Source organism: Magallana gigas, chromosome 4 (assembly GCF_963853765.1).
Source record: "Magallana gigas chromosome 4, xbMagGiga1.1, whole genome shotgun sequence".
Taxonomy (NCBI): domain Eukaryota; kingdom Metazoa; phylum Mollusca; class Bivalvia; order Ostreida; family Ostreidae; genus Magallana; species Magallana gigas.
The window spans coordinates 2,233,295-2,258,504 of NC_088856.1; the positions used below are offsets into that span (position 1 = coordinate 2,233,295).

The 25,210-nt window shown below is 30.5% G+C and overlaps 2 protein-coding genes and 1 long non-coding RNA gene across 3 annotated transcripts in view; all 3 read left to right on the plus strand.

Annotated features, from left to right (window-relative positions):
• Nucleotides 1-25,210, plus strand: part of LOC136274339 (receptor-type tyrosine-protein phosphatase zeta-like) — a 148,955-nt gene that overhangs the window by 70,749 nt on the left and 52,996 nt on the right. The window lies entirely within an intron of this gene.
• On the plus strand, nt 5,170-11,339 carry LOC136274637 (tyrosine-protein phosphatase non-receptor type 7-like). Its single transcript, XM_066081977.1, has 10 exons — nt 5,170-5,210; nt 5,366-5,612; nt 5,701-5,788; nt 6,358-6,431; nt 6,602-6,638; nt 6,868-6,968; nt 7,215-7,334; nt 9,627-9,772; nt 10,055-10,190; nt 10,809-11,339. Exons 1-10 carry the CDS (start codon nt 5,170-5,172, stop codon nt 10,890-10,892), a joined length of 1,074 nt encoding a protein of 357 aa, XP_065938049.1. The 3' UTR covers nt 10,893-11,339.
• Nucleotides 19,752-25,202, plus strand: LOC136275138 (uncharacterized). The gene is made up of 4 exons (XR_010713662.1): nt 19,752-19,932; nt 20,982-21,176; nt 24,227-24,409; nt 25,017-25,202. It is a non-coding gene; the product is annotated as an uncharacterized lncRNA (long non-coding RNA).

A 25,210-nucleotide genomic window follows, 5' to 3' on the forward strand; every position in this document is an offset into this window, starting at 1 on the left:
CTCACCAACTCTGGGGGAATCCAGTCATGGAGCATGATTTTAAAAACGAAAACAACAATCACATGGATCTTTATCAGTATTGGAGCCGGTAAGTAATAAAAAAAGAACATTTCACCGGTAGTTTAATAAAAAAAGTTGAACTATATTTTTTATAGTACTGACAATTCATTGTAAAATCGTACCGCAAACTAAAGTAGATAGTATGTGTATACTGTATGTGCTTATTCAACAACAAAGTATTGAATACATGTAAGTAGGATACATCTGTATGTTAAGTTGGATATTTTTTTTCACCCAGTTTAGATTGATTCTTTGTAATAAGAAATCAATAATATCTAAGGTTCCGCGTTTTTAACTATTTAGCAGATTCAGATTGTATGATTAGGCTTCGGTTTTGATTATGGTTGAGAGGCATTATGTGTGGTTTGAAGCTTAATACGTGTAGCATATAAAAGCTTTTCCAAAAAAATCACATGATGAAAATAAACATACAGTTTCACCTTTCGACCTACGCTCGACTAAAAGTCCACTTTGCTTGAGTATGCTTTCCGAGTTTAATTATTACCTCTTGATTAAATTTTATAATGAGTGTATATCAATTCAAATAAAATGAAATTATAAATAAGAAATTTGTTTTAAAAAAGTCTTTTTATTCGTTCCTTACTGAATAACAGTTGCAAATGAAAACAAAAACAATCAATGTATTGTATTTCAGGGGTTTTAAAAATTAATTGGTGTCGGTTTCGAGATCCGAGTAATTCTGTTTGTGTTGTTAACCGTTAACTTAGTTGGGGCCAGTTGAAAGTTCTCTGTTTTATCTTGTTTTCCCTATCATTTAGTTTATGTTTTTACTAAAGTGATTTGTGTTGTTGTAAAATCACTTTACCAGCAAGGAGGCATTTATGGTTTATATCGAATTATAAGTTATGAATGATTGCCAGCTTAGCTCGGACGGCCAATGTTGCAAATGAAACTCTACAACAGTTGTTAAGATTAGGTTTGGAATAATATATTTGTATATATTATGTAGGTACCTAAGTAATCGATATTTTACAAAATGGAGCTGAACCTACGAGCTGTGCTAGTATCTCACAACCTGTTGAAGGAAGAATGAATACAATTATAACATGCCCCTATATAGTAAACAACGTGTATGATGGAGTCTTAATCAGCAATAAAGAAAATAAACCTTTGAAAATATATGAAGTTGAAATCTCGGGTAATGTTTTTGCGTTTTTGTTCATCTTTATAGAAATATCTTTAAATTCATTGAAACCACTGAAAATTCTGTAAAGTTGTTATAAGACGCAATTCAATTTTGTTGTTTTAACAAAACGAAATTAATATCGAAACAATTATATTTGCTATTTAAATCGATCTTTAAAGTTTTCATAGCATGTCAAAATATCAAATTGGTATTCGAAATACAATGCATGGCCAATGAAAGTTTCACTAAAAATGTATGATGACATTTCTTTTAGGAATTGTGAAGTTATCTAAAAATCAAGTTTTGAATTTTACGGATTTTCCGGAAACAGTCTCAAGAGCCCTTGACAACGATTTGGAGACGTATTATACTTCACATGGAATTAAAAATGCGTCCTGGTTTATGAAACTGGAGTCAGTCTACCTTATGAAATGGTTTCTTATTTCTGTCAGAGGAGGTAATATCCAATCAAATGTTCAAAATCAGCTTCTTTTCCTGGAAGAACAAACAATTTCCTATAAAGTAAAGCTTCCAAGAGTCTCTTTGATACGACAATACTAATTAAAACTGGGGTGCGTAAACAAATCCCGAGTTTTGCAAGAATTAAATTAATTTATAGATTAAAAATGGTCCAAAAGCAGTTGGATACTATTTTAAAATCAATAATTGCAAATAACGATCCAAACGTAAAAGGTCTTTTGCGAATAAACATAAACAAAGGAAAAATAGAGAATTGATGAGTATTGAAGAAAAAAAATGAAGAGGCATACGGTTTGAGAAATTCTTGGGTTGTTTTAAAGATAATTTCCAGGAATTTTTATGTATGAGTTAATAAGATTTCGATAGATGTTAATACTTATAGGAGGTAGCTGATTCAAAACATTCCATATTTTTTTTAATATTGACCATTTATATATCTTTAATGATATAATCAATGAACGGAAAATGCCAAAAGCTCGCCTTTCTTGTAACAAAATTGATGTGTATTTAAATCAAGTTATGAAATTTTGTAATAACGTTGCAATTGCAGACAGTGTATCATTGAAAGATAAAACGAGAAATTAAGCGGTTTCAAGAGCAAAGTCTACACTAATGTAAAACGTTGTTATAATCTTAGATTATAAAGCCTGTTTTGTTATATTTTTGTTATGTTTTGTTAGATTTACAACATACACTTAAGTTAAGATGCTTGATAGCTGCTTAAATAAAATGTGTAAAAAAATAAAAATAGACTACTCTTACCTATTACGCGTTTGTTCTAAGTACGGTTCATTCTTGCTTTGTATCAATTTATATACGTTTATTCCTAGGGACATTTGAATTACACGTCACGACTGGATATACTCTGACGAATTCATCAACACTCTGCAGGGCATTTCATTTTTCCGGAATAAAAAAATATCAGACAGCATTAGAATGTGTCAATGCGATCAGAGGAGACACAATTGTAGTGAAGAAGATAGACGAAGGCTCACTACGGCTGTTTGAATTGTCTCCTATAAGTTTGTGTTTAATAAGTAAAATAAAAAAGTGCTTTTATATTATTCAATGACAAAGAAGTCAAAAACGACAACAACAAACAAGACAAACAACTCCCAATATAATGACAAGTATAAGTGCATAATATTAGTTTGCAATATACCGGTATGCAATATAAAAAATAATTTTAACTGTTCTTCATCTTTATTTTATGTTTTACATGAATTGTTTACTTTGATCTTGCAATAGTAATCATATTTTTTTTTACTATTAAGTATTATCATACAATGTAGTACATTATTCGCAGTATGTCCTCTAAATCATTATGGACCAAACTGTGCCAAATGCCAAGAAAAGTGTCAGTCCTGTGATCCTTTCACCGGGAAATGTACCCAATGTCAGAGTTCTGTGTACGGAGAAAACTGCAATTTCAGCTGTCCAGCAAATTGCGTCGATTTGATCTGCGATCACGAAACGGGAGCGTGCAATGGCTGCAAGAACGGATTTAAAGGAAATCACTGTGAACAAGATACAACTTTATTAATTGTGTCAACAGGTAATAGGTTTTTTTTTAAAAGGGTACTTTTAAATTTTCGTGCCAATGAAATATCTGGTAGCTATAATGAAATATTTGATAGGTGTTTAATTAAACACACCTTAGTCTTTTAATGCAACTTGTGAAAAATTAAATTGCTTGAATAAGAAATAAGTTTTGTTTCACGATAATATGTAAGTGGCAATAGTTATATCATAAATAATGAAAATCACACATATTCATATGATAGTTAGGATAATGTGCGCATATATTGTTATCTACCATACACCTTTCAAAAGAGTCAACCAAGAGTATATTTTAACAGCTAATAAGAGTTGCCTTCGTTATGTCTGGATTATTACTGAAGGAAAAATAAGATGTAGGCATATCAAATGAGTTTCAAATGACGAAAACAAATTTTCTTATTGATGGAATAATGAATTCAGTTCATATTAATTTTTCTTAGATATATACGTATTTTTTAATCACATAGTGAACATATTATGCATTTTTGGAAATTTAAGCACACACACAGAGAGAGAACGTAAACGTTCTGCAACGCATCTTCTGATTTTTTTATCCCAAGCGACGGCGATATTTTTAACAAGAGACCATAATATATGAGAAGAAAAAATACACTTTTATTCTTTCATATATATATTTCATTTGTAGATGCAGGAAATACCACTTCATTAGACAAAACAACCTCCTCTCTCCCATCCAACATAAAAAGTGATTGTGCTTCGTAAAAAAAATATGCTTCTTTATAAATGAATTTTAGAGATATTTTGCATGCATTTTTCTGAAACATCTAAGAATGTTCAAACTGATTGATCTGATTGTTTGGCTGCTGCAGAATCAAAAAAGTTTTCATACAAACAGAGTTTCTTAATTTATAAAATTTTACTTTTTTACACCAGCAGAACCGCTCTTTTTTAAATAGAGAAATATTCAAAATAAACATACCCCCACCCACCCCAAAAAAAGAGAAAAAAACCCCAACCAACCCCCACAAAAAACAAAGTTTTTGCACCATGGATGTGTTAAGAAAAAAGTCAAACAAAAAAACCCCCAAAAAAGCAAAAAAAAAGCAAATGCATCATAGGTGTGTTAAGAAAATGAAACTATTCGGCTTTGTCCCTGAATGATTTATTCCAACTGAATAAATTATACATCGATTGCAAAGAAAACAAACTTCAATATTTGTGAAAATATGTACATAGGTATTCTTGATTTGCAAAACAACTTTTTCAATATCTTTGTTTTCATTGAAAACGAAGATTGTCGTAACACTATTGCTGCATTGACGTTTGGTGGCAAAACTTACTAAGTGGGGAATAAACGCAATGTCTTTTATAAAAAGATTTTTTTTTTTTAACATTTTCCCACTGAAATATGGCCATGTCCAATTAACCACTTTCATGTCTATTTTAAGACACATACTAAACAAAATCACCGTTTTTAAAGTGTACGTAGAATTTGATATCAATCGGGCAAATCAGACTTTGTTTTTGAATAACCGACATTAAGAAAAGTTTGTTGTGAAATTACAATAACGGCACCCACAAACATATACAGAGCTTGACGAAAAAATCAATATAAGAATTTGAATCAAATTTAAAAAAGAAATTAAGTAACTCTTTTGACGAATGGCCATTTTTATATCACACAGCTTTATACAATGCTGTGCTTTAGTTTTGAATATATGCTAGATGATGTTAATATTTCATTTAATGCATTGATATTATTAAAGGCCATTGATATGTTTTAGCACAGTATATATCGATTTGACATTTTTTTTTTTTTTTCGAAAAAGTATTTGAAGTCTGTAAGCAGTCAATTAAGCCTATCTGAGTAGTAGTACATACTCATTTGCATAGAAATCATTAATGAAGAAACTCTGCAATTTATGCTAATTTTGCGTGTTAAGATCTCAAGACTACAGAAGATGGCGACAACGTTGACCCGATCATTCTATGGTGTATGTTGGTAATCCTCGCAATACTTGTTGCTGTTGTGATCATTCTTTTTGTTCATAGGTAAGTCAATACGTTAATTATACAATGTACGTCCTCTTAACCAAAATCGACCATCAATAAAAACCTCATATACAACTTTCATATTTAATATTAAAAATGTTTTAGCAAGTTAAAAGTAAATCCTATTGAAGGAAAGGTTGAGGACAATGGAATTATGATAGAATTCCATAGAGGGATCTCCACATACGAGTCAGACCTTGTGGAGATTGTGGAGGACGATCCTGATGACGTAGAAGAGGAAGTTATTACCGTGGAATACAATAACTTGACGTCACAGAGGGTGTATAAAAATAAGTTCATCGAGGACTTGCCAAGCAGAAAAAATGATGGTGCCCTGGAGAGAGAGTTCATTGTATAAATCATTATATTTTTTGTAACTGACGCTTTATCAATCCTTGCACATAAATATTTGTTATCGCACTTTATATTAATCTTTACAGGATCTTCCAAGCGGACTACTGGAATCATATTCGAACGCGTTGAAGACTTTCAACAGAAACAGAAACAGATACAAAGGAATCTACCCGTGTAAGTATATTTCTACAGCATTGAATTGAAGATTTTTGCTAAATATCAAGAATTACCAAAATACAAACAAGTACACCCTGTGATATGAATTGCACAGAATTCAATTTAAAAATATACAAATGAAGTATGTTTGATGAGTTTTAACTATATGGGAGTCCTTTTGATTTAGAAATATATACATCGTAAAGGAAAAGCTCTAAATAATGTTAAATAAATGTAGCTAGTTGGCCTATTCTTAAGCACATCTATTAAAAAACCCACTAAGTCAATTCAACTAACCATTACTCCATAGTAAAAACTCTAAGTTTCATGTAAAAGTTATATTTCATGTTATTCACATTGCTTGATATCTATAATCTGGTGTTCTGCTTTGGCTACCGGTAGCTCAAATGAGTTAAATACATTCTAGTATTCAGCTATTGCTATTGAGAGTATTCCAGTTGTTTTTTTAGTGCTCCAAATATTTAGTAATGAATAAAACTTGCATATGGCATTATCTTAAACATTTTATAAATACAAACAATAATAAAAAATGGTTTGGATTGATTTGCAGTAATTATCTTTTTCAGATGATCACAATTGTGTAACGTTACGAGGAGATGAGGATGATACCGAGGGATATGTCAACGCCTCCTACATACACGTTAGTTATATATAAATAATATAATGGTTAAAATGTCTTTTAAGGTTTTGATAAACAAGTATTTTCTTTTTCTTTCTGAGATAGTAGATCGCATTACACATGAAGTAACTGTTGTTTCTTTGCAATGATTATTTTAAAAATAAAAACATTTGGTATTCTTATCTGTGTAGGGCTTTGGAAAAGAAAAGGCATATATTGCTGCACAAGGTAATATATATGTTGTTAATCATAATTTCGTGTAGTTAAAAATGATATTTTTTATCGATTTGAACTATAAAAGGAATCCTTAATTCACTTAATAAGTACAACGATACACCAACCAAAGATGCATTTCTATTGTTTACAAAATTAAAATAAATAGCCAACCATGCGAGAACTCTTTTAATCAAAATGTTTTCCTTTTTCAAAAAATACCCAACAACAAAGTATTTTACAGGTCCTTTTAATCAGAGAACGTTAGAAGATTTTTGGGGAATAGTTTGGCAAAACGACTGCACAAGAATCGTTATGCTTACAAACTTGTATGAAGGAGATAAGGTAACTTCTTAGTCAAAATTTTGAAATTATTTGAAACGTTCTGTATTAAATCAAACTCTTTATTTCATGATTTCAATATCTGACTAAGCTGTTAGGAAAAAACTTGCCTCAATATAAAGCTGACGTATGATGAGAAACATTTACAAAAATAAATTCGTTTTTAATTTCCCAGTCGTTACAATATACTTTGTCTATGGTGTTTTTATTAGTGTTACATTGACACTCATATTTGGTTGTGTTTCATAGATGAAATGTTTGAAGTACTGGCCAGATACAGAGCTAAATATTGGTTCATTTACCATTGAATTGGACGGTATTGATGTGTTTGACTCGTACACAGTGCGGTATTTGACGGTAAAGTACCAGGTCTGTATTTTCTCTCTTTTTTAATATCGTCAAAAACTTTAAATTCCTTTATCTAATATGAACAATTTACAATTTATATGTATACTAAATATGTAAGACAGTAAGTGAACACAAACTTATACCTGCTTGATATCTTAAACATATTCCAAGCGAGAAAAGACAATCACGATTTTTTTTATCAGTATGATATAATGATATTGTTTTTCCTCGGACTGAAATGTCACAGTTCCATTGCTTTAAATATGACACGTAACTGTCGAATATATTTCAATGTTTTGCTGGTAAGGATTTATATTTGGTGATATGGCAGACGCTTTGCCTAGATCTTCTTATCAAGTCATGGTACAGAAACCATGTCCGCATTTATAAGTACTTTTTATTTTGCTTTTTAAATTTCTTTAAAATAAGAGTTGTTGCCTTTTGAAATAATGTCATTTTTTGTGTCTGTAGCAGAATAAATTTAAGGCATCGAAATCATTGCCTCAAGATACAGCCCGAAGTTAGCATAGCTCTCTCCTATTCATGACTATTTGAACACAAAGTATCGTCAAGTTCAATATCATTTAATATTTATTCATTTGATGAGATATCGGCGCTTCTGATTGGTCGAAAAATTTCTTTGATACCTGCATCAATAAAATTTTTGCCGGATCTACTTTTCTCAACTGTTCTGATCTAACACTATTTATAGAACGGGAATTTCCAAGATAAACACTGTCAAGAAAAGTAAAGTTGTGTCTGTTTTATTGTCAGCAAACAAAATGCAACCTTGTGAATTTAAAAAATTGAAAGTTTAACCTTCAAAAATAAACAAAACACATTATTTGATTCACGAAATAGAAAATTAAGCGTCTTCTCACGATTTCGTCTGCTTGAGATCAATCAACATTTAGGCCTACAGCGAGGCTGGCTGTTCCTTTTCCAGGAATATTATAACGAACATATAGGCCTATAAACTTTCAAGGTAACACTGCTGTTCAAATTTGGTAACGATAATTTTTAAATTTACACACGTACATGATCGGTCATAAGAATTTAAGCGTCGTAAAGAAAAGCTATGAGTGATGCATCAACTCCTTCTGCGCATTCCAAGCGGCTAATATACCATTTAAGTACATCACTGGCTATCTAGTTACCACAACGTTTACAAAAGTCGCTTATACATACTATTCTCTGTCGACATATCAGCTATTTTCATCCACGATCGCCTTTCCTTGGATGGTTATGTCAAGTTGCATATTCCAGCGATCTCACATGAAAACTAGTTTTATTACGAGTTTTTCTGCACAGTGAATAATATCACAAGCTATCGCATGTATTTTCCTTTCGTTTTCAATTCAGCCGGTTCAGATTTTAACTCACTATTTGTGTTTAATCCTTTAATTCAGCTCAATAGCTCTGCATCAGCTGAGGCGCATCCATTTTGAATATTGTTGCTGTTGTTGTTTTGTATTCATACGCACCGCTTCATTTACATTATTTACATTTTTGATCAATGACACATCACATTTTTTTATTTGAAAATGTTTTATTAAATGATAAGAAATGAAGATAATAATTTTTCTATTGATCGACGTATCAAAGAAAAAATTGACCGGAAAACTTTTTCATCAATGCGCTAAGCGCATTGATGAAGTTTTCCGGTCAATTTTTTCTTTGATACGTCGATCAATAGAAAAATTATTATCTTCATTTCTTAAATCCTGAGCCTTCTCTTACGTCACGTTTTAACTTGTTTTAATTCTACACGTAGTTCGCTGTTCCTACATCAACAGTAAATATCATATTTTGTGTAAACTGTGATTATAGATAAAAGATCGTATCAAAGTTCAATCTCTAACAATGGTTTACTCGCATAAAATCACTGCCATATGCCAGAGAATCGTACAAAATGGCCATGGCTTAAGACGATGAGTCGAGATTTGCTCAAACATCTGCGGAGAAAAAAAAAACGTGAAAACCTTTTTTATAAATATATATATTTTTAAATATTACAAAAACCGTTGAAAGTGACCAAGAGTGCAGCGAAGATTCCTAGACTATTTAGTAGTTGAAACTTGGGTTTAATGGGAATTTGAAAGTAAGACTGGGCGAGATGTAGGGCAACTTTTACATGGATCCTCTGGCGAACAAAACACTAATTACGTTTGATACTTCGTCTTTCCGTCTATGACTCATCAATTTGATATATGTCCGAAGTCAGTCAGTTTCAAACCTTATCGAGACACTGTAGATTTATTAATGGTTGCTTTGATATTGTTGTGTACATATTGCAAATACGACATACCATAGGAAGAAGTGAAGAAAGTGACACAATTCCACTTTACGGCCTGGCCTGACAACTCCGTCCCAGAAGATGTGACTTCGTTGATCAGCTTCCGGAATCTCGTAAGGAGTGGCCTAACGTCTTCAGATGGACCAATAATTGTTCACTGCAGGTACATCTGCACCTTTTTAAACTTTGATTTATATTGAATGTCAATATGATATGGAGACTGTCCTAAAAAGTAATTGCCTGAATTATTCTTCATCATTAAATAGGCATAGCTTAAAAAGTTAAAAACTCACAAGAATGACCTACATTTATTGTGATTTTTTTTTCTCAAATCAAGCTCGATGACAGCAAAATATCTCTAACTGGCTCTAAAGCTTTATTTAATAGTTTAGACAAAACTACTGATGTTTCATGCAGTGATTACATTTGAGTTATGTATGTTAAGCGCTGGAATTGGTAGAACCGGTACATTTATCGCCATTGATTATCTTCTGGAAGAGGCCGCTGTTGAGCAAACTGTTGACGTCAAGGGATACGTCATTTCACTTCGACATCAAAGAGGGAAATCCATTCAGACATACGTACGGTTCCTTAAATTTTGAAAATTCTATTAGGTTAATTCCCTTTTTTAAATAATTTTCTTTATGGAATATATGAATATTATGTATCATTATTATAAGATAAAAAGATTGTTGTTAAGGTGACTTAAGGTGGCTCACTATATATGTACTTTAAGATAATTTTTCAAATAAGCAGAAAACGACAGATAAGAAGTATATAAATTAAATAGACAAAGATAGAGAGATACATAAAAGAATTTCTTTAATTAAATTCAAAGATAAAAATATAAACAACAGTTTTAAGCAGATTTTAACTTGTGATCTTCAATACACAAGCCTATTTATTTTAACCACTGCGCAAAATAATTGTTTCGCAAAACATTCAAATCGGCAGTGTGAAGTAGTGTCATAAAAATTTAAAACATTGATGTAAGGAGCTACTTGAATGATTTATAATCTAAATAAAAACCCAGCAGTGAAATTACTTAAACAAGAAATTATTTTATGTAATGTTTTAACATTCCAGTGACAGGTACATGTGCATCATCTACAGTTACCATTGAATCGCTATTATACTGTCTTAATATTATTTTCAATTTCATAAATTAATAACTATGACGGCACATGTATCAATTTCAGGAACAGTACGTCTTTCTTCACGACGCTGTTGTTGAGGGATTCACTAACACCATTGGTCAACAAAGCTGTCTAGCTGTGTTATGATGGACGGATCAACTACGACGTCGAATAAATCTGTTTATCTTTGACATACACAGGAATGGTAGTGATTTTACAAACGAAAAAACGATTAAAGATTAAAAGAATATGTATTCCAACGTTTGTTAACAACTCTACAGAAGATAATATTGCTGCCATATTTTTTGCCAATTGTTTTGTTTAAATTGTTTTATTGCGAATAAGGTTTCAATAAATGACTACTACATGTATATAGAATGCCAAAAAGGATCTTTTGTCAAACGATTTAGGTAAAGCATGTCTAAATTTAATGTCATCATTAACAACATGTTTTTGCATTTTTCAATTATGTCATGTAATTTAAAGCACAATACGTCATCCAATTTCTCCCCTAAAATTGATCTAACATTGGTCTTGACCGTTGAGTAGATTTTTATTTTTTGAAACACAGATAGTACGATCCACCTGTTTTCTAAAATATCATAAGTTAAAGTTAAACTATAACGTCGGGTGTTCAGTCTACATAATGACACCATGTTTCATACGTAAAACATAAAACTTTTTTTTTTGGAAATAGCTGAAGAGAGTTACATGATTTCGATTTTTTTTTTGATTTTTTCCTTTATTGTCTATCAATTTAATTCATATGTTAACTAGAGCAGTTATAAAATTGAAAAATTTACTTGGTATCCTTGATTTTAATGTATTTATTTTCCATCAGATAATTTGATAAGACATGTGTAGAACTAGTCGTGTTTCTTAATTAAGGCACAATTGAAAGTCGTCTTGTTTCGATTTATTTACTTTTAATTTTAAATTATCTTTAATTAAAACATTGGAATGTTTTTAACTAAGTATATTCTCACTTGTTACTGATTTTCTTATTTATACGTGTTCAATTAATCCTTGATTTGTAAGGCGGGCTTTCCCCGCCTCTCGCTGCGCTTAGTATTAATGTTATTATTTAAGTGAATGAAAAGTTTTACATATCAGCATATTTAAAAGCAATTTCACTGTCTAACACGCTCATTGAAAATCCCTGCATATTTCCATTTTTAGTAAACTTTAGTCGTAGCAAAGGTTTTTTCCCCAATTCATACAAGTATTGCCATTAATATGCTTCATACTTTTAAACACTTCTGATAAACCTTTACTATAAATAATGCACATATATTAAATTTTACAAGCACGACAAGAATGATTATTTGTCATGCATAAGAAATTTAAAAAATGAACACCACTTAATACTAAATATCCTGAACGTGTAATTGATACCTGGCTTTATCATACATTTACAAAAGATTTCAAATACCATTTCTTTTAACTACTGTGTACGTGTCTTGTAAACTTGGTTCACTTATATTTAGTGAGAAACTTTTGTATCACTTAATAAAAGACCTGTATAAAATTCATTTACATAAATGCACTCTTTCAATATTTTTTTCTGTTTCTGATTTGACTTTGGATAAAATGATAAATGTATTTTACTATATAGATATTACCCGTTTATCTTAAGCTCTGACACATTCCTAAAGAGCAACGTCAAATGTGCTTTTATAATATATGTATATATGTTCACGTCTATAAAACCATGAAATTAGCCGCAGTTTTGGTAAATAAGTAAAACTTTGTTGGAATATTTTTAAACAAATACATGTTAAACTTTAAAAATCCACAAACAATCATTACAATTGAATAGGTTATATGTATTCCAGGAAACTTGATGAATTAATCTAAACAGCGACCAAAAACTTCCTTAATATCACATTTTGATACATTTTAATTACAAAGCTTCATACCTATCACATTTTTCCGTCCGCATCCTCGATTTCTGAAATAGAGTAGTATCTGAGAATGCAAATTTTTTAACTATTACCAAAAAACAAATGGAGATATTTGAATTTTTTTTTTAAAAATAAGATAAATATGTTAACTATTGTTGAAGTATCTCATTTGAGTATCAAAAGCGCAGCATGCATAACAAACAAATGTTTTGTAGATGCACCATTTTAAAAAAAATAAGCATAATACTTTTATGTACCTTAAACCTCTTTTTGAGTAAGTAGTTCATTAGTTTGAGGTCAAATGATAGCTGTCTTAACGATAATAAAGTAAACGTTTCATACAGCACAAACATCGTTTTCTTTAACCAATCAATTCAAATAGTGTAACAGAATTTTGTTACAACATTTTTTCAAAGTAATGCTAATATTGTGTAATGCTACAAATTTACAAGAAATGGTAATGTTATGCATTACTTTTCATTTACTTGTAATGCTGGCATAAAAGGCATTGCTTTGCATTACTATAATTGTTTATACATGTCCATTCTTAAAATCATAATTAATTGTATCACTGAAATTGTATTTGATTGAAAACTATTTTTAAAAATATAGAAATAGTTCTTACAATTAAAATATCGTATTTAGTAATCTTGAAAGACAAAAAACTCTAAATTAAATTAGTAATGGTTAAAGATAGTTCAACAAAATTTTCATGTTTCATATTTTACGATAGAATTATGGCTCTATTGCCTTTCATTCGCTTAAAGCAATATGAACTGTCGGCGGCAGTAATTTTAAGAACACAATTTTATGCCGTCAATTAGCAAATAACAACCAGTAATGCATATTCTGCAAATAGCAGCCACCACAGTCTGTTGTAAATAAACATATCCATGCGATAAATCGATCGTTTGTTTGAACTGACCATCTCTGCAGCCATCGCTAATTGCTATTCGGGAAGGGATACGTAAATAGCCGAATATAAAGTAGAGCGTGCAGGATGCTGGATCTATCAATGAATCGAGGAGGGACGACACAGATGTAGGTAATGAATCAACACTTTAACAATTTTGTACGTGAATTCTTCATAGAATTGCTTAAAAACTTAAATATTCGTCGCAAAACATACGTTTGCATGAAGTGAAAATAGAACGTTATTTGCATACATCGAGGGGCCCTCGAGGGGGTTGCTATCTTTGATTCGATTGCATACGAAAGACCCTGTACAGATAATTGTGCGATTTCTATATTATATATAAAAACTTAAATATTTAATGTTTAACTTATTCCTTAAGGTTGAAATTTTAAACAAACTGCATTGTTTGATATTTACAGGAGAGGGCAGGGATGAAAAGCCAGACTTAAATGGATAATATATACATGTACGTGGCCTTACTCCTGTTTGTTGCAGCTGAATGAAAATATGGTGTTTTTTTATTGATTTATTAACCAGTGAATGAGTATTTAGTGTCCCTCTCCTCTCTCTAAATTTGGTTCTTTAGGTCAATTTTCAATATTATTTCTATTACTGTTTCAAATAAGAATTTCAGATAAAAGACTGTTTTGAAAAACAATATGGAGGTAGAGGGGGGTCCCATTAAACTTCCCCATTTTATGCATACATCATTTATCCATATAGACGTAGAATACAATAATCTGTTCATTAATCGGTAATGTTTACAAAATAATGTCTAAGGTTTACAACCATTCTGTCGTCGTATGAAAAATATGAAATTAAAACACGCTAGATTATGCATTATTATCCATTTGCATGCAGTTGTCATATTCGAAGTATCTGCCCGATGACCCTACACTTTCCGCCATGGTGTCAATTAGTCAACTCGTTTCTGGGCATTCCGTTCTGGAAATATTCTGATGTTTTTAACTTGAATTGTTAATTTCCAACAATTTTTTAACAAAATTTAAATTCATAATAGCAAGTAGCTTGTAATTGTATTTTAGTAGCTGAATATTACAATAATACTGTATCATCAAAATGAATTTAAAACCAACAGTTTAAAGAATTAAGATGTTTTAAAACATTACTCTTAATATATCCATAATTGATTTCCATATGAAGGGCTATAAATGATGTATTTTACTTGACGTATGACCATCACCTTCATATTTCGATACATGATACAATGTATATAAAATAATATTACGTATCACTACAATTTAAATTTAATTGAATTAAGAACAATTCGGCTTTTGATCCTAATATGATGTAATTATAATAGTATTTTAATAAATGTAATACATAATATAATATTATTATAATATTATTTAATATTCATATACAAATATAAATTTTATTAATTGTCTATATTGAGAAACTGAAGTCGATAATTGGTTACGTAATATCGTGAAATTCTTTGTGGTCTATAAACACCATGTTAATCTACAATATGATACATGCATGGAATGAGAAGAAAACATATGAAAAAAAAAAGAAAATAATATTAAACTATAGCAGAGCTCGTTGCAGAGCAACGAGTGGGTCTTCCGTTAATGTCGAGAGTAAAGCAAAATGTTCCTGTAAGAAACAGAGTTCTTAAACTAATAACAAGTGTAACTTAAAGAAAAAAAAACATAAAAAAATCGAATAATTCTTCCTACGATTTAACAAAATCCGAATGATTCTGAGAACGAATTAACAAAAACCTTTATTTTTTCTTGAACGACTTAACAAAAAAATCCGAACGTGTCAAAGTAAGACTTAAAAATCAAATTAATTTTGGTAAGAATTAATTTCACTTTGAACTTAATACTTTTTTTAAACCAAGAACGCGGAATCAAAATTTCCGGAAAATAGGTTTTGAATCCTGAATATCTCAATAAAATTTTAAATCCTCAGTACACCATAGAATTGATACATTCATCAGCAGTAAAAATTTCAAAGTGGCATTTTTAAAGTTTATGGAGATTTCCTACGGACAAAATCACTTTTTTGAAAATAAAAAATGGCCGTCAAATTTGAACGAAAGTGACGTAAATGTTGAAACTTTAACATCGTTGAGGCACGGTAACTTTACAAAAGCTCTGAAAATTTCATTTAAAATCGGATAAAATCTTTTTGAGATATAAGCCGAGAAGGAGTTAGAAAAAAATAAAAAATAGAATAATAATAAAAAGAAACCGAAGAAAAATAAGAGGGTCTTCCGTTGGAAACGGAAGACCCTAAAAATTAAACACTGGAAAGGTGGAGGGTAAGTGGTGGGGTTTTAAAGAAATGGTCCGAACGAACAGAATCAGTAATCAAAGGTGTTACCCGTGCGGCGTCCTGAAAGAAAATGAATTAGCGCGTCTTTCTAAACAAAGGAAGTCGCTAGAATTCCCGCGTTGAATTTCATTGGTCAAATGATTACACACCAACATTACGTGACCAAATAGAGCACTCTCTACTTCTTGATGATAGACATTAAAAAGTTCGATACCTCGTAAGGCGAAAAATTGTAAAATCAATATATAAAGCATTTTAAGTAAACTTAAAATTCCTAAGGTGCATGACTAGGTTACATGTACATTATTCACCGAACTCTTCTTTGATATGCATTTGAATAATACAGGTGAATTTCAGGTAAAAATCAAACTTGAATTGTTATTAAAACATAATTCACATCTATTTTTTGCACCGAATTCTCAAATGTGTGCAAAACGGTAACACACCCATTTAATATACAGCGCTAACGCATGGTATTCAATATTTCTGCAAGTTCTTGTGTTTTATAGGACCGACGATATTAAAAATAAGCATTCAGTGCTTAATTTAGATTAGGGTAAGCTGTACGTGAAAATAGCATTATTTGATTTTAAAAGACAATACATTCAAATTAATCAATGAATATTCGACCAATCGACTAAGCCAGGAAACTCTACAAATAAATAATGGATTGAATGAGAGTAATTGTTTCAGACTCAAATCCATTTCTTCATGCTTTAAGGATCATCTTAAATGACTTATAACTACATGATGTTTAATGCAATACAAGACGTCTGAATTAGTATACATTTCTAACATCGTCTTGAAGACTTACAGTGCTGCTATCCTGAAAGTTGACAAGGATAGGATAGGATAGGATGCAGGATGCACGATACAGGATAGAAATATACAAATTAAGTTCTACCCTATCCTATCCTATCCTATCCTGCATCCTGTAGCCAATCAGATTCGAGTATAAATTTCAGAGTTATTTTGCGAAACGAAAATTGGCTAAACAATGTATTTTCAACGTCAATTTAAAACGTTTCACAAGTTAAACCATTTAAGAATAATTATTATATCAAGAACGCGGTGCATAACATTAATGCGCGCTAAAATGTCGGCGCTACATCTTTGTCAATTCGTACGCAAGTACGGAGTTACTGCAAAAATTCGTTGCAACATTTCACAACGTCAGAAATATATTTCTATATTTACTTCATTTAAAGTATGCAAATTAATAAAAGCTTGGATTTATAAACGACTAATTTGGCATTTTAAAAGATAAACATGTATACAAGAATCAGACATTGGTTCACGTTTAATATAATTTCTTCGAAGCCCAGTAACAGGGACGCATATTTTTGTCCGATATTAACCTGAACATATCGAATTTATAAATGTTAGCTAGCTATAAATGCTTAAGAATTCATACTTTAAAAATACCTCCGAGTGGTTTAAACTATAAACGATATAAACTTCCTAAAGGAATTACTTATTTTCAGATCGTGTTTACATTTATCGCCGAACGAATCGCTCGAATAATGAGAATGACGCTCAGTTGTATGTGATAAGAAAATAATTTGAAAAAAAATATGTGACTAAATAGTTTCTCAATAAGTGCATCGAAGTTATTTATCTGTTTTTTTATGCATAAATATAATTAAATCAAAAATCTAATCGCTTACCTGTTTGTTTACGTTATTGTGTCCATCCCGCGTACGATTTAATTTTACCGTAGCACAGGTAAATAAGTTATCCCGCTCGATGAATATTCGGTTTTAAGATTTAATTATTCATTTTGAGTACTACATTAATTAGTAAAATCATTTTAAATTTAAATTTCGTTTCATTTAACTTGCATTCCTATATTTTGAAAGTATGGGATAGGATAGGATAGGATAGAGCTTATTTGCAGGATAGGATGCAGGATACAGGATATAGGATAGGATAGGATAGTTTTGTCAACTTTCACGATAGCAGCACTGTATCACTAGTTCTATATAAATTTAAATTAAAGAGCAAAATAAAAAAAAAACCAAATGCAGAACTGGACTGTCTAAAAGCTATTTGGGCAAAAAAGTTAATTATCATAATGTTATTTAACAGCAATTACAATTTATCATGTATGACATTTTTAACTATAAATATTAGTTTATTTCGGCTTTCTGTCATGAATAAATTAGTAAGTTATTTAATAATGTACTTTTTAAAAATTTTGATTCTGATGGGATAAAATCATATAATGATTTTGTAAGATCAGAAAAAACAAAGGTAAAAAATGAACCTTATATTCACATAAGTTCAAGGTAAACCTCAATGTGAATGTTATTATAACCGTAAAAGTGTCACAACATTCTTCATAGCAAATTAAGAAATAGCAAAAAATTGTATCCCGATCTGAAAGATTTTCCTTTTTGTAATAAAGGGAAAGCTTAATGTTTTTAATACGATATGCTTGTGAAAATAAGCGTAAATAAGTTTGTGACAAGAGACAACCTGGCATGTAATTAAGTACTGGTTAACACAAATCAGCATTTGGATTATTGTGTGAGAATAAATTATATTATATGAGTACCATTTAAATTTTAAAAAATAAATCCGGCGGCACCATATAACAATATAGCGGCCATCAAAAGGAAATGGGGTTAAACTTTTATTGATGTTTCATTGATGTCTCAGGTGTATTCCAGTTGCAATTCAGTAATAGTGTGCAAATATACGAAGCAAACTGAAACTAGATGTACATGTATATCGCTCGAAACACAAATGTGTCACAAGGTGATCAAATCAAGAAAATTTTAATCTTAAGAGTTTTGAAAACATTCGTATTTCTTTGAGATCTGCAAAGAATCTAGACATTGCAGCGATGACATTAAAAGAGAAACAAAGGCGAGTAGATAGAATGCATTATCTGTCATTGTCGTTAGTATTTTTATGTGCTACAATGTATCATTACTCATTGACTACAACAAAAACACATGCGTACCATAAGGTAATTTTGCCAGCTCACAAAAGTGATACTTTTTCAGACATGGCACAAACTGGCTTTCGTAACTATCGCTATTTGTTTATTTAGTATTTATTATCATAAAAAACGGCTTTTTTGGGTTTGTTGTTGTTGTTGTTGTTGTTTTTTTTTTGGTTGCTTTGTTCATATTACCTGTGTACTGTTATGGTCAATTTTCATAGTCATGTTTTAATACATAATGTTAAAGCAGATATAATATGAAGATTTTTATTAAACAAACGAAGATCATACTAGTATTGTTTATTTTGTCGCGATGCAATAGTTTTCCGGCATACATGAAGCCAAAAATATGCGGGTTTTTTCCAAGGAAGAAATGCAATTTTGTTAGAACCCTTTAATTGATCATTACAGCTGCACTGTTAGCATTTTAAACAATGTTAACATCATCAACACTTGTTGATTGTATTTTTTTTGTATTTTATATATTCTAATATTTTAGAAACATTGTGATCTTAATATTTTATACAAATTACGAATAAAGACCACAATCCTAAAACATTGTGAACTACATTTTTAATGTAATGTTTCAGGAAATACATTCGCGAAAATCAGACATGACATCCCCGAGCCGGATGGAAAAACTATCGAAGGTCTTCACTTAATGTGGGAAAGGCGATGAAATATAATTTGCAATATTAGAGGAAGTAAAGCACTTCTAAACATATTTTTGCTATTAACGTTTTCATTTCCATACTAATCAACAACGAGAATGTCATACGCTTGTGCGAAAAGTTTCTGGTTATCTTTTATGGTACTAACTATATTTAAACTAGGTAATGTACTTTTTATCAACTTTGTTTGTTCAGTCGTAAAATGGTATACTATACTGTTAATCTTTTGTACCTTTTTTTAATATAAAAATTCTAGAAACAACAGCCTTTGTCAAAAAGAGGGCATACCAGACCTCTACAAATGGTTCGTATGAGGCGTTTCTTGGTTGTGATGGTGACATGGACACATTCTCTCTGACAGCTGGAGTAAACAGTAAATGGTTAATGAAATTAGATAAATCAATCAGAATTATTTGGATATATGTCAGCATTAGAGCAGGTAAATAATGGTTTATTTCTTATTTTTAAGGTACACGTCTTTGTTTATTAATTCATGCTGTTACACACAACTGACACAACCATGCATATTTTTTTCGTAATGAGTTTTAAATAATTAACAGGTCATTGAAAATGTTATAGTATTTATAAACAAATAAAAAATATATAGCAATTTTATGACACGCGATTTTTGTTTCTTTGAACTACGATTGAATCCTGTTTTTTTATGGATATACTTGTCATAGTATTCCTATATAAATGATTGAACATATCGTTTCTTCATTCACGCTGCACTATTAAAACCCAAAGAGCGTGTTAGGATAGGGTAAACATATATATGAGAATTAATAATTTGATTCATATTTTTTAACGTTTTGTGCTTATCTAAAAATATATGTTTTATTAAATTAATCAAAATTTTTGAATTTGCTACTCCTTCCATTCTATTTTAACATCATTGTATTTTTAAATAAATTGCTGTCTGTAATTTAGGACTCCTTCATCAAAACGACATACTAGCAATATTAAAACTCTTATACTTAGGTGGTTAGTTTAAAAACTGAAACCATGTTTATTTGGTTATTTCTGATAGTCTTTCTTTAAATGCACATCGATAATATCTTTAAAATGTCTGTAACAAAAGCAATTAATTAAATGTTTTAAAAAATCTTGATTCATTTTGCTTTAGTGCGTAACGTGTATTACCAAATTTATGTAAAGAATACAGAGTTCTCTTTTGAATTTTATTATGATATCATGAAAACAAGAAATATAATTTATAAACAAGTCATAATTTATCTAATGACAAAATATTATATCAAATTATAACGAACACCAGTGCTTGGAGAGAGAAATTATCCAAGATTTTAGTTATGCGAGGGAAAGAAAATATACATCTCTTAATTCAATTTTAGTTCATACTTAGTCTCATTTATATGAAGAAAATCTTAGTGTTAAAAGTCGTTCATCACTAGCTTTAAGTGATACGCATGACGGTCGCAATCTATTGAGACATGCGATCAGTGATTATTATTGCATTTTTTCATGCAGGTACCTATAGAATTTCAGTTAAAGATACAGAAAGTGAATATGTTAGTTGTGCAAACATATCTAAACCTAAAGATAATGCACAGATTATGAAGAAAATAATAACATGCAGCAACTCGGAGTTCAAATATGGACATAAAGTTTTAATCACGTCCTTGGAGAAAAACCCGATGCAGATATATGAAGTTGAAATCATAGGTATGAATAAGCAAGTCTGTGTACCTTGATGAAAATTGCTTTGCTTTCTGAACTGTTTCGATATTGATTTAATCACATGTTTGCACTAAAATGCGAGATATTTTATTATTAAAAAATGTTATGAGAAAATGTTATGAGCTTCTTGAGGGTTTGATCTATGATAAGCCCGAAATGGCGTGAATTATCTTGCGTGTATATCGAGCGTTGCCAAATAAAGCAAAATCTAAGAACCAGTGTGCGAGAAATAGAACGAGCTTAGCCTGAAGATTCGTCAAACTAATCTTTTGCAGCATACCAGTATTCCTTGAAGCTCCTGTAGTGCTTTGCTAAAAATTTCACAGGGATATTACGTGGTGTAAATCGAAAAAGCTATTACACGTCTCCATTCCTTCGTATTCTGTCGAAAAACAAGCAAAAGAAAGTTTTTTTATGGCGGCACAATGAACTCGCGCTTTATTTTTCCATGATCAATATAGCGGTGGGTCAAACATCTGTACTGCGCGTACATGTTAATACAGACCCTGAAACGTTCTACTACACCAAAAAAGCGTGCGACTTTCGTGCGAGAAACGCTTCGTGTAAACCGTTTAGCGTTTCGTGTAAACCGTTTTGCATTTCGTGTGAATCATGAAGCGTTTCGTGTAAACCGTTTAGCGTTTCGGGCAAAGCGTGCAGCGTTTCGGGCAAAGCGTGTAAATCGTTTCGGGCAAAGCGTGCGAGAACCGTGTGAAACGTTCATCAGATTTCATTCGGAACTCTCTGACAATTTTATTGTTTCAAAACAGCGCTCGTGTTAAACATTACTTTAAACTGTTTGTGATTGGCAAAACTCATTTGAGATATTCTCGTGAAAAAAATCTACATTGTATACGAAATGATATACTTATCTTTTTACAAAATTGAATTAATTTTTAACATACAAAATAAAAGTACGTGTATTGAAAGAAGACTAGTTACTGAGACTATTCGGCTGTGTACAATCAGTACACATAACCTCGGACATCGGGTAAGACCTGCACCTGGCTAAACCTGTCAATCAAACTCTGTGTATTCGTTTTCATTGGATGGTCACGCGTCTCTTTTTTTGTCAATAGCCAATAGAAATTTAATGACTTCAAGGTAGTCGGAATCAGTATTTGATGATGCACACAATTTCAATGATGGATTATTTAACATTAATTTGAACAAAATTAAATGTAAATATAGAAAGAAAATATTATAATACTGTTCATTTCTATGAAATTAAGGAAGTAAATTCTTCTGAATACCGATTAAAAATATTTCAACAAGCTATTATTTTAATTATCTAAACACTGATTGCCAAAAACAACATGTAATTAACACACTGGACTTTTCCCAAAATGTACACATGCAATTAATTATTATGGGAATCTATATGGCTTGCATGATACTTAATTCAAATAGGTAATGATAGATATACATGTATTTTACGCCGTTATGCGGGGCGCCGGTTATGTATACCAATATTGAGACAAAAACATTTAAAATCATTTTTTATTTCTTGTTCTTTCCGAAATCCGAAATAGTAATGACATCTTTCTTTATTGTTTAATCGATTGATTTTTTTGGTGATATTATGTACGGAACATTTATTTATGCGAATGATTCGACATAAGATAAAAATTAATCGGTTGTTTTATAGCATTTTCTAACTTATGTGACTAATTTTATTTTACATAACATTCAAAATAATTACGAGTTTATTTACTGTTAGTATTTTTACATCGTATTCTCTGAAACCAATAAAAATATTAATGTGAGAAGAAAAAACAAATCCCGCCGAATACTGAAAAACCGATTTTAGTTTGTAATGATGCGGATTTTATTTTTGGTATTAAATATTGTGTTACAATAACTCTTTTCTTTGGAATTTTTATTATTACGACACTAATAAGAATCATGGATATTTCTTTTGAGCAATAAATATATTTATACAATGTAGAAGTATTTTTGGCTAATTCTGTGAAAAAATATTGTTTTGCTTTAAATATAAGTACCAAATTAATTTAATTAATCAATTCAATACTTATGTACATATATGTTTCTAATATCAGTATTTCTATAATTTCGTGTTTTCTTTAAATTAATTCTTACTTACAGAGTCAGGGTACAACTCCGAGAGGACCCGAATCGATCAGAATAAAAGCGTGTCCAAAGCGTGTGAAAAGCGAGCAAATCGTTTCGTGCGAGAATCGTTTCGTGTAAACCGTTTAGCGTTTCGTGTAAATCGTTTATCGTTTCGGGCAAAGCGTGCAGCGTTTCTAGTAAACCGTTCAGCGTTTCGTGTGAACCGTTTAGCGAGCGTGCAGCGAGCGTGCAGCGAGCGTGTGGTGTAGTAGTACGTTTCAGGGTCTGTAGTATTCAATCTCTCAGTGTAAACCGCGATTCTTCGGCTAATTATTGTTTAAATTCTTTCCTGGCTTAGATAATTGGATGATATACATACAAGTGCCACACTTTACTAACACTCCGAATCAGTAGTGAGTAGGAATTTTAAAAAAAATCAATTTTATCAGAATTACATCTACATCGTTTTTTGATAGATGAAAAGGAAAAAAAATTAAACAGTTACAACTCTATGCAGAAGTTGCATATGGTCAAACTTTTAAGTAGGAATGGGTAATCCTAATATTTTTTTTAAAAAGTAAACTTTGATTTGTAATTTTTTAGATTAAATTATTCAATATTTTTTAAATAATTCATATATGATATAGATTCTATTTATTGCTTAAAACGTTCATATCTAAAATTGGTCCTTCATAACCCAATGTATAGAACTTGTGCCTGTATACAGGAGTACCAGTTTGCAAAACCTGGTGTTGTATTTATTGCATTTTCTTAGGAAAACGTTGTCACATTTTCAGCTCTCAGGTTCTTTAGAAGTGAATTTTATAAGTTCATTTCTATAAATTTATGTTTAAGATGATATCTGAACCCCCCTAATTAGTCATTATACCTACCTGTGATCAAAATTGAATATAATATATATAGTAGAACATTCAACGTTTTTGTCCTTTTCTTACCATCAGGAGTTTCCCAAATAAACCAGACAATTATTTGGAAAGTCTCTGACTCGGTGGATACAAAATCAAAAGCTTTGGATAACAATTTAGATACATTCTACAGTTCAGAAGAAAGAACTAATGCTTCGTGGATTCTAATACTTGATGCAACATATCTGATGAAATGGTTTCTTATTTCTATAAGGGGAGGTAATTCTAATTAAATATTTGTCAACTTCTTTTCAATATGATATCTTATCGTTACACATCTCGAATATTATTAATATATTTGTTAATAATTTTGGTAATATTTGTATTGTGAACAGTTTCATTGAATAAAGATGACGAAAAAGTTCTTTCATTTTACCTAAATGAAGATGTTTCAGAATTAAGTAAAATAGTATACTCAATTTGTATATTTAGTATATTAAGTAGTATATATTCTTTGTTGATATACATTAAAACATATTCCTATAACATTAAAGACATTTTTGAAAGACATTTTTTTCTAAATGAAAGCAACAATTATGTTTTCATAAGTTTCATTAACATTGGAATAACTTTACATATTCTATTATGATAAACGAAATGATAATATTTTAAAGTCTTATCTCAAACATTGTAACTTAATGCAGTTTATGTTATATTTGCTTTGTTTAAATCTAGTTTAAACCCAATTATAGATCTAATATTTCAGATTATTAAGAAAAGTATGACCATGTGAATAACAAACATATTTTTATAAAACATAAATACATAGTAACTACTTGTATATGTATTTCTTGTACATACTACAATGTACTTGCTTTCATGATAGGGAAATTTGAAGTACACATTACAACTGGAGACGCAGAGTTAAATTTGACGACATTGTGTAAACGTTTCAGTTTACCTGGAATAATACAACATCACACAGCATTAGAATGTGACAAGGGAATGCGTGGAGATACAATAGTTTTAAAAAAGATGGATGAAGACTCTTTGCGATTATTTGAATTTATTCCAATAAGC

Excerpts from the sequence above, each read along its gene's own strand:
- LOC136274637 (XM_066081977.1), top strand. The coding sequence starts at position 5,170 with ATGGCGACAACGTTGACCCGATCATTCTATGGTGTATGTTG. Across the intron at positions 6,969-7,214 it reads ACTTGTATGAAGGAGATAAG|ATGAAATGTTTGAAGTACTG; the intron begins GTAACTTCTTAG and ends TGTGTTTCATAG. Across the intron at positions 9,773-10,054 it reads CCAATAATTGTTCACTGCAG|CGCTGGAATTGGTAGAACCG; the intron begins GTACATCTGCAC and ends ATGTATGTTAAG.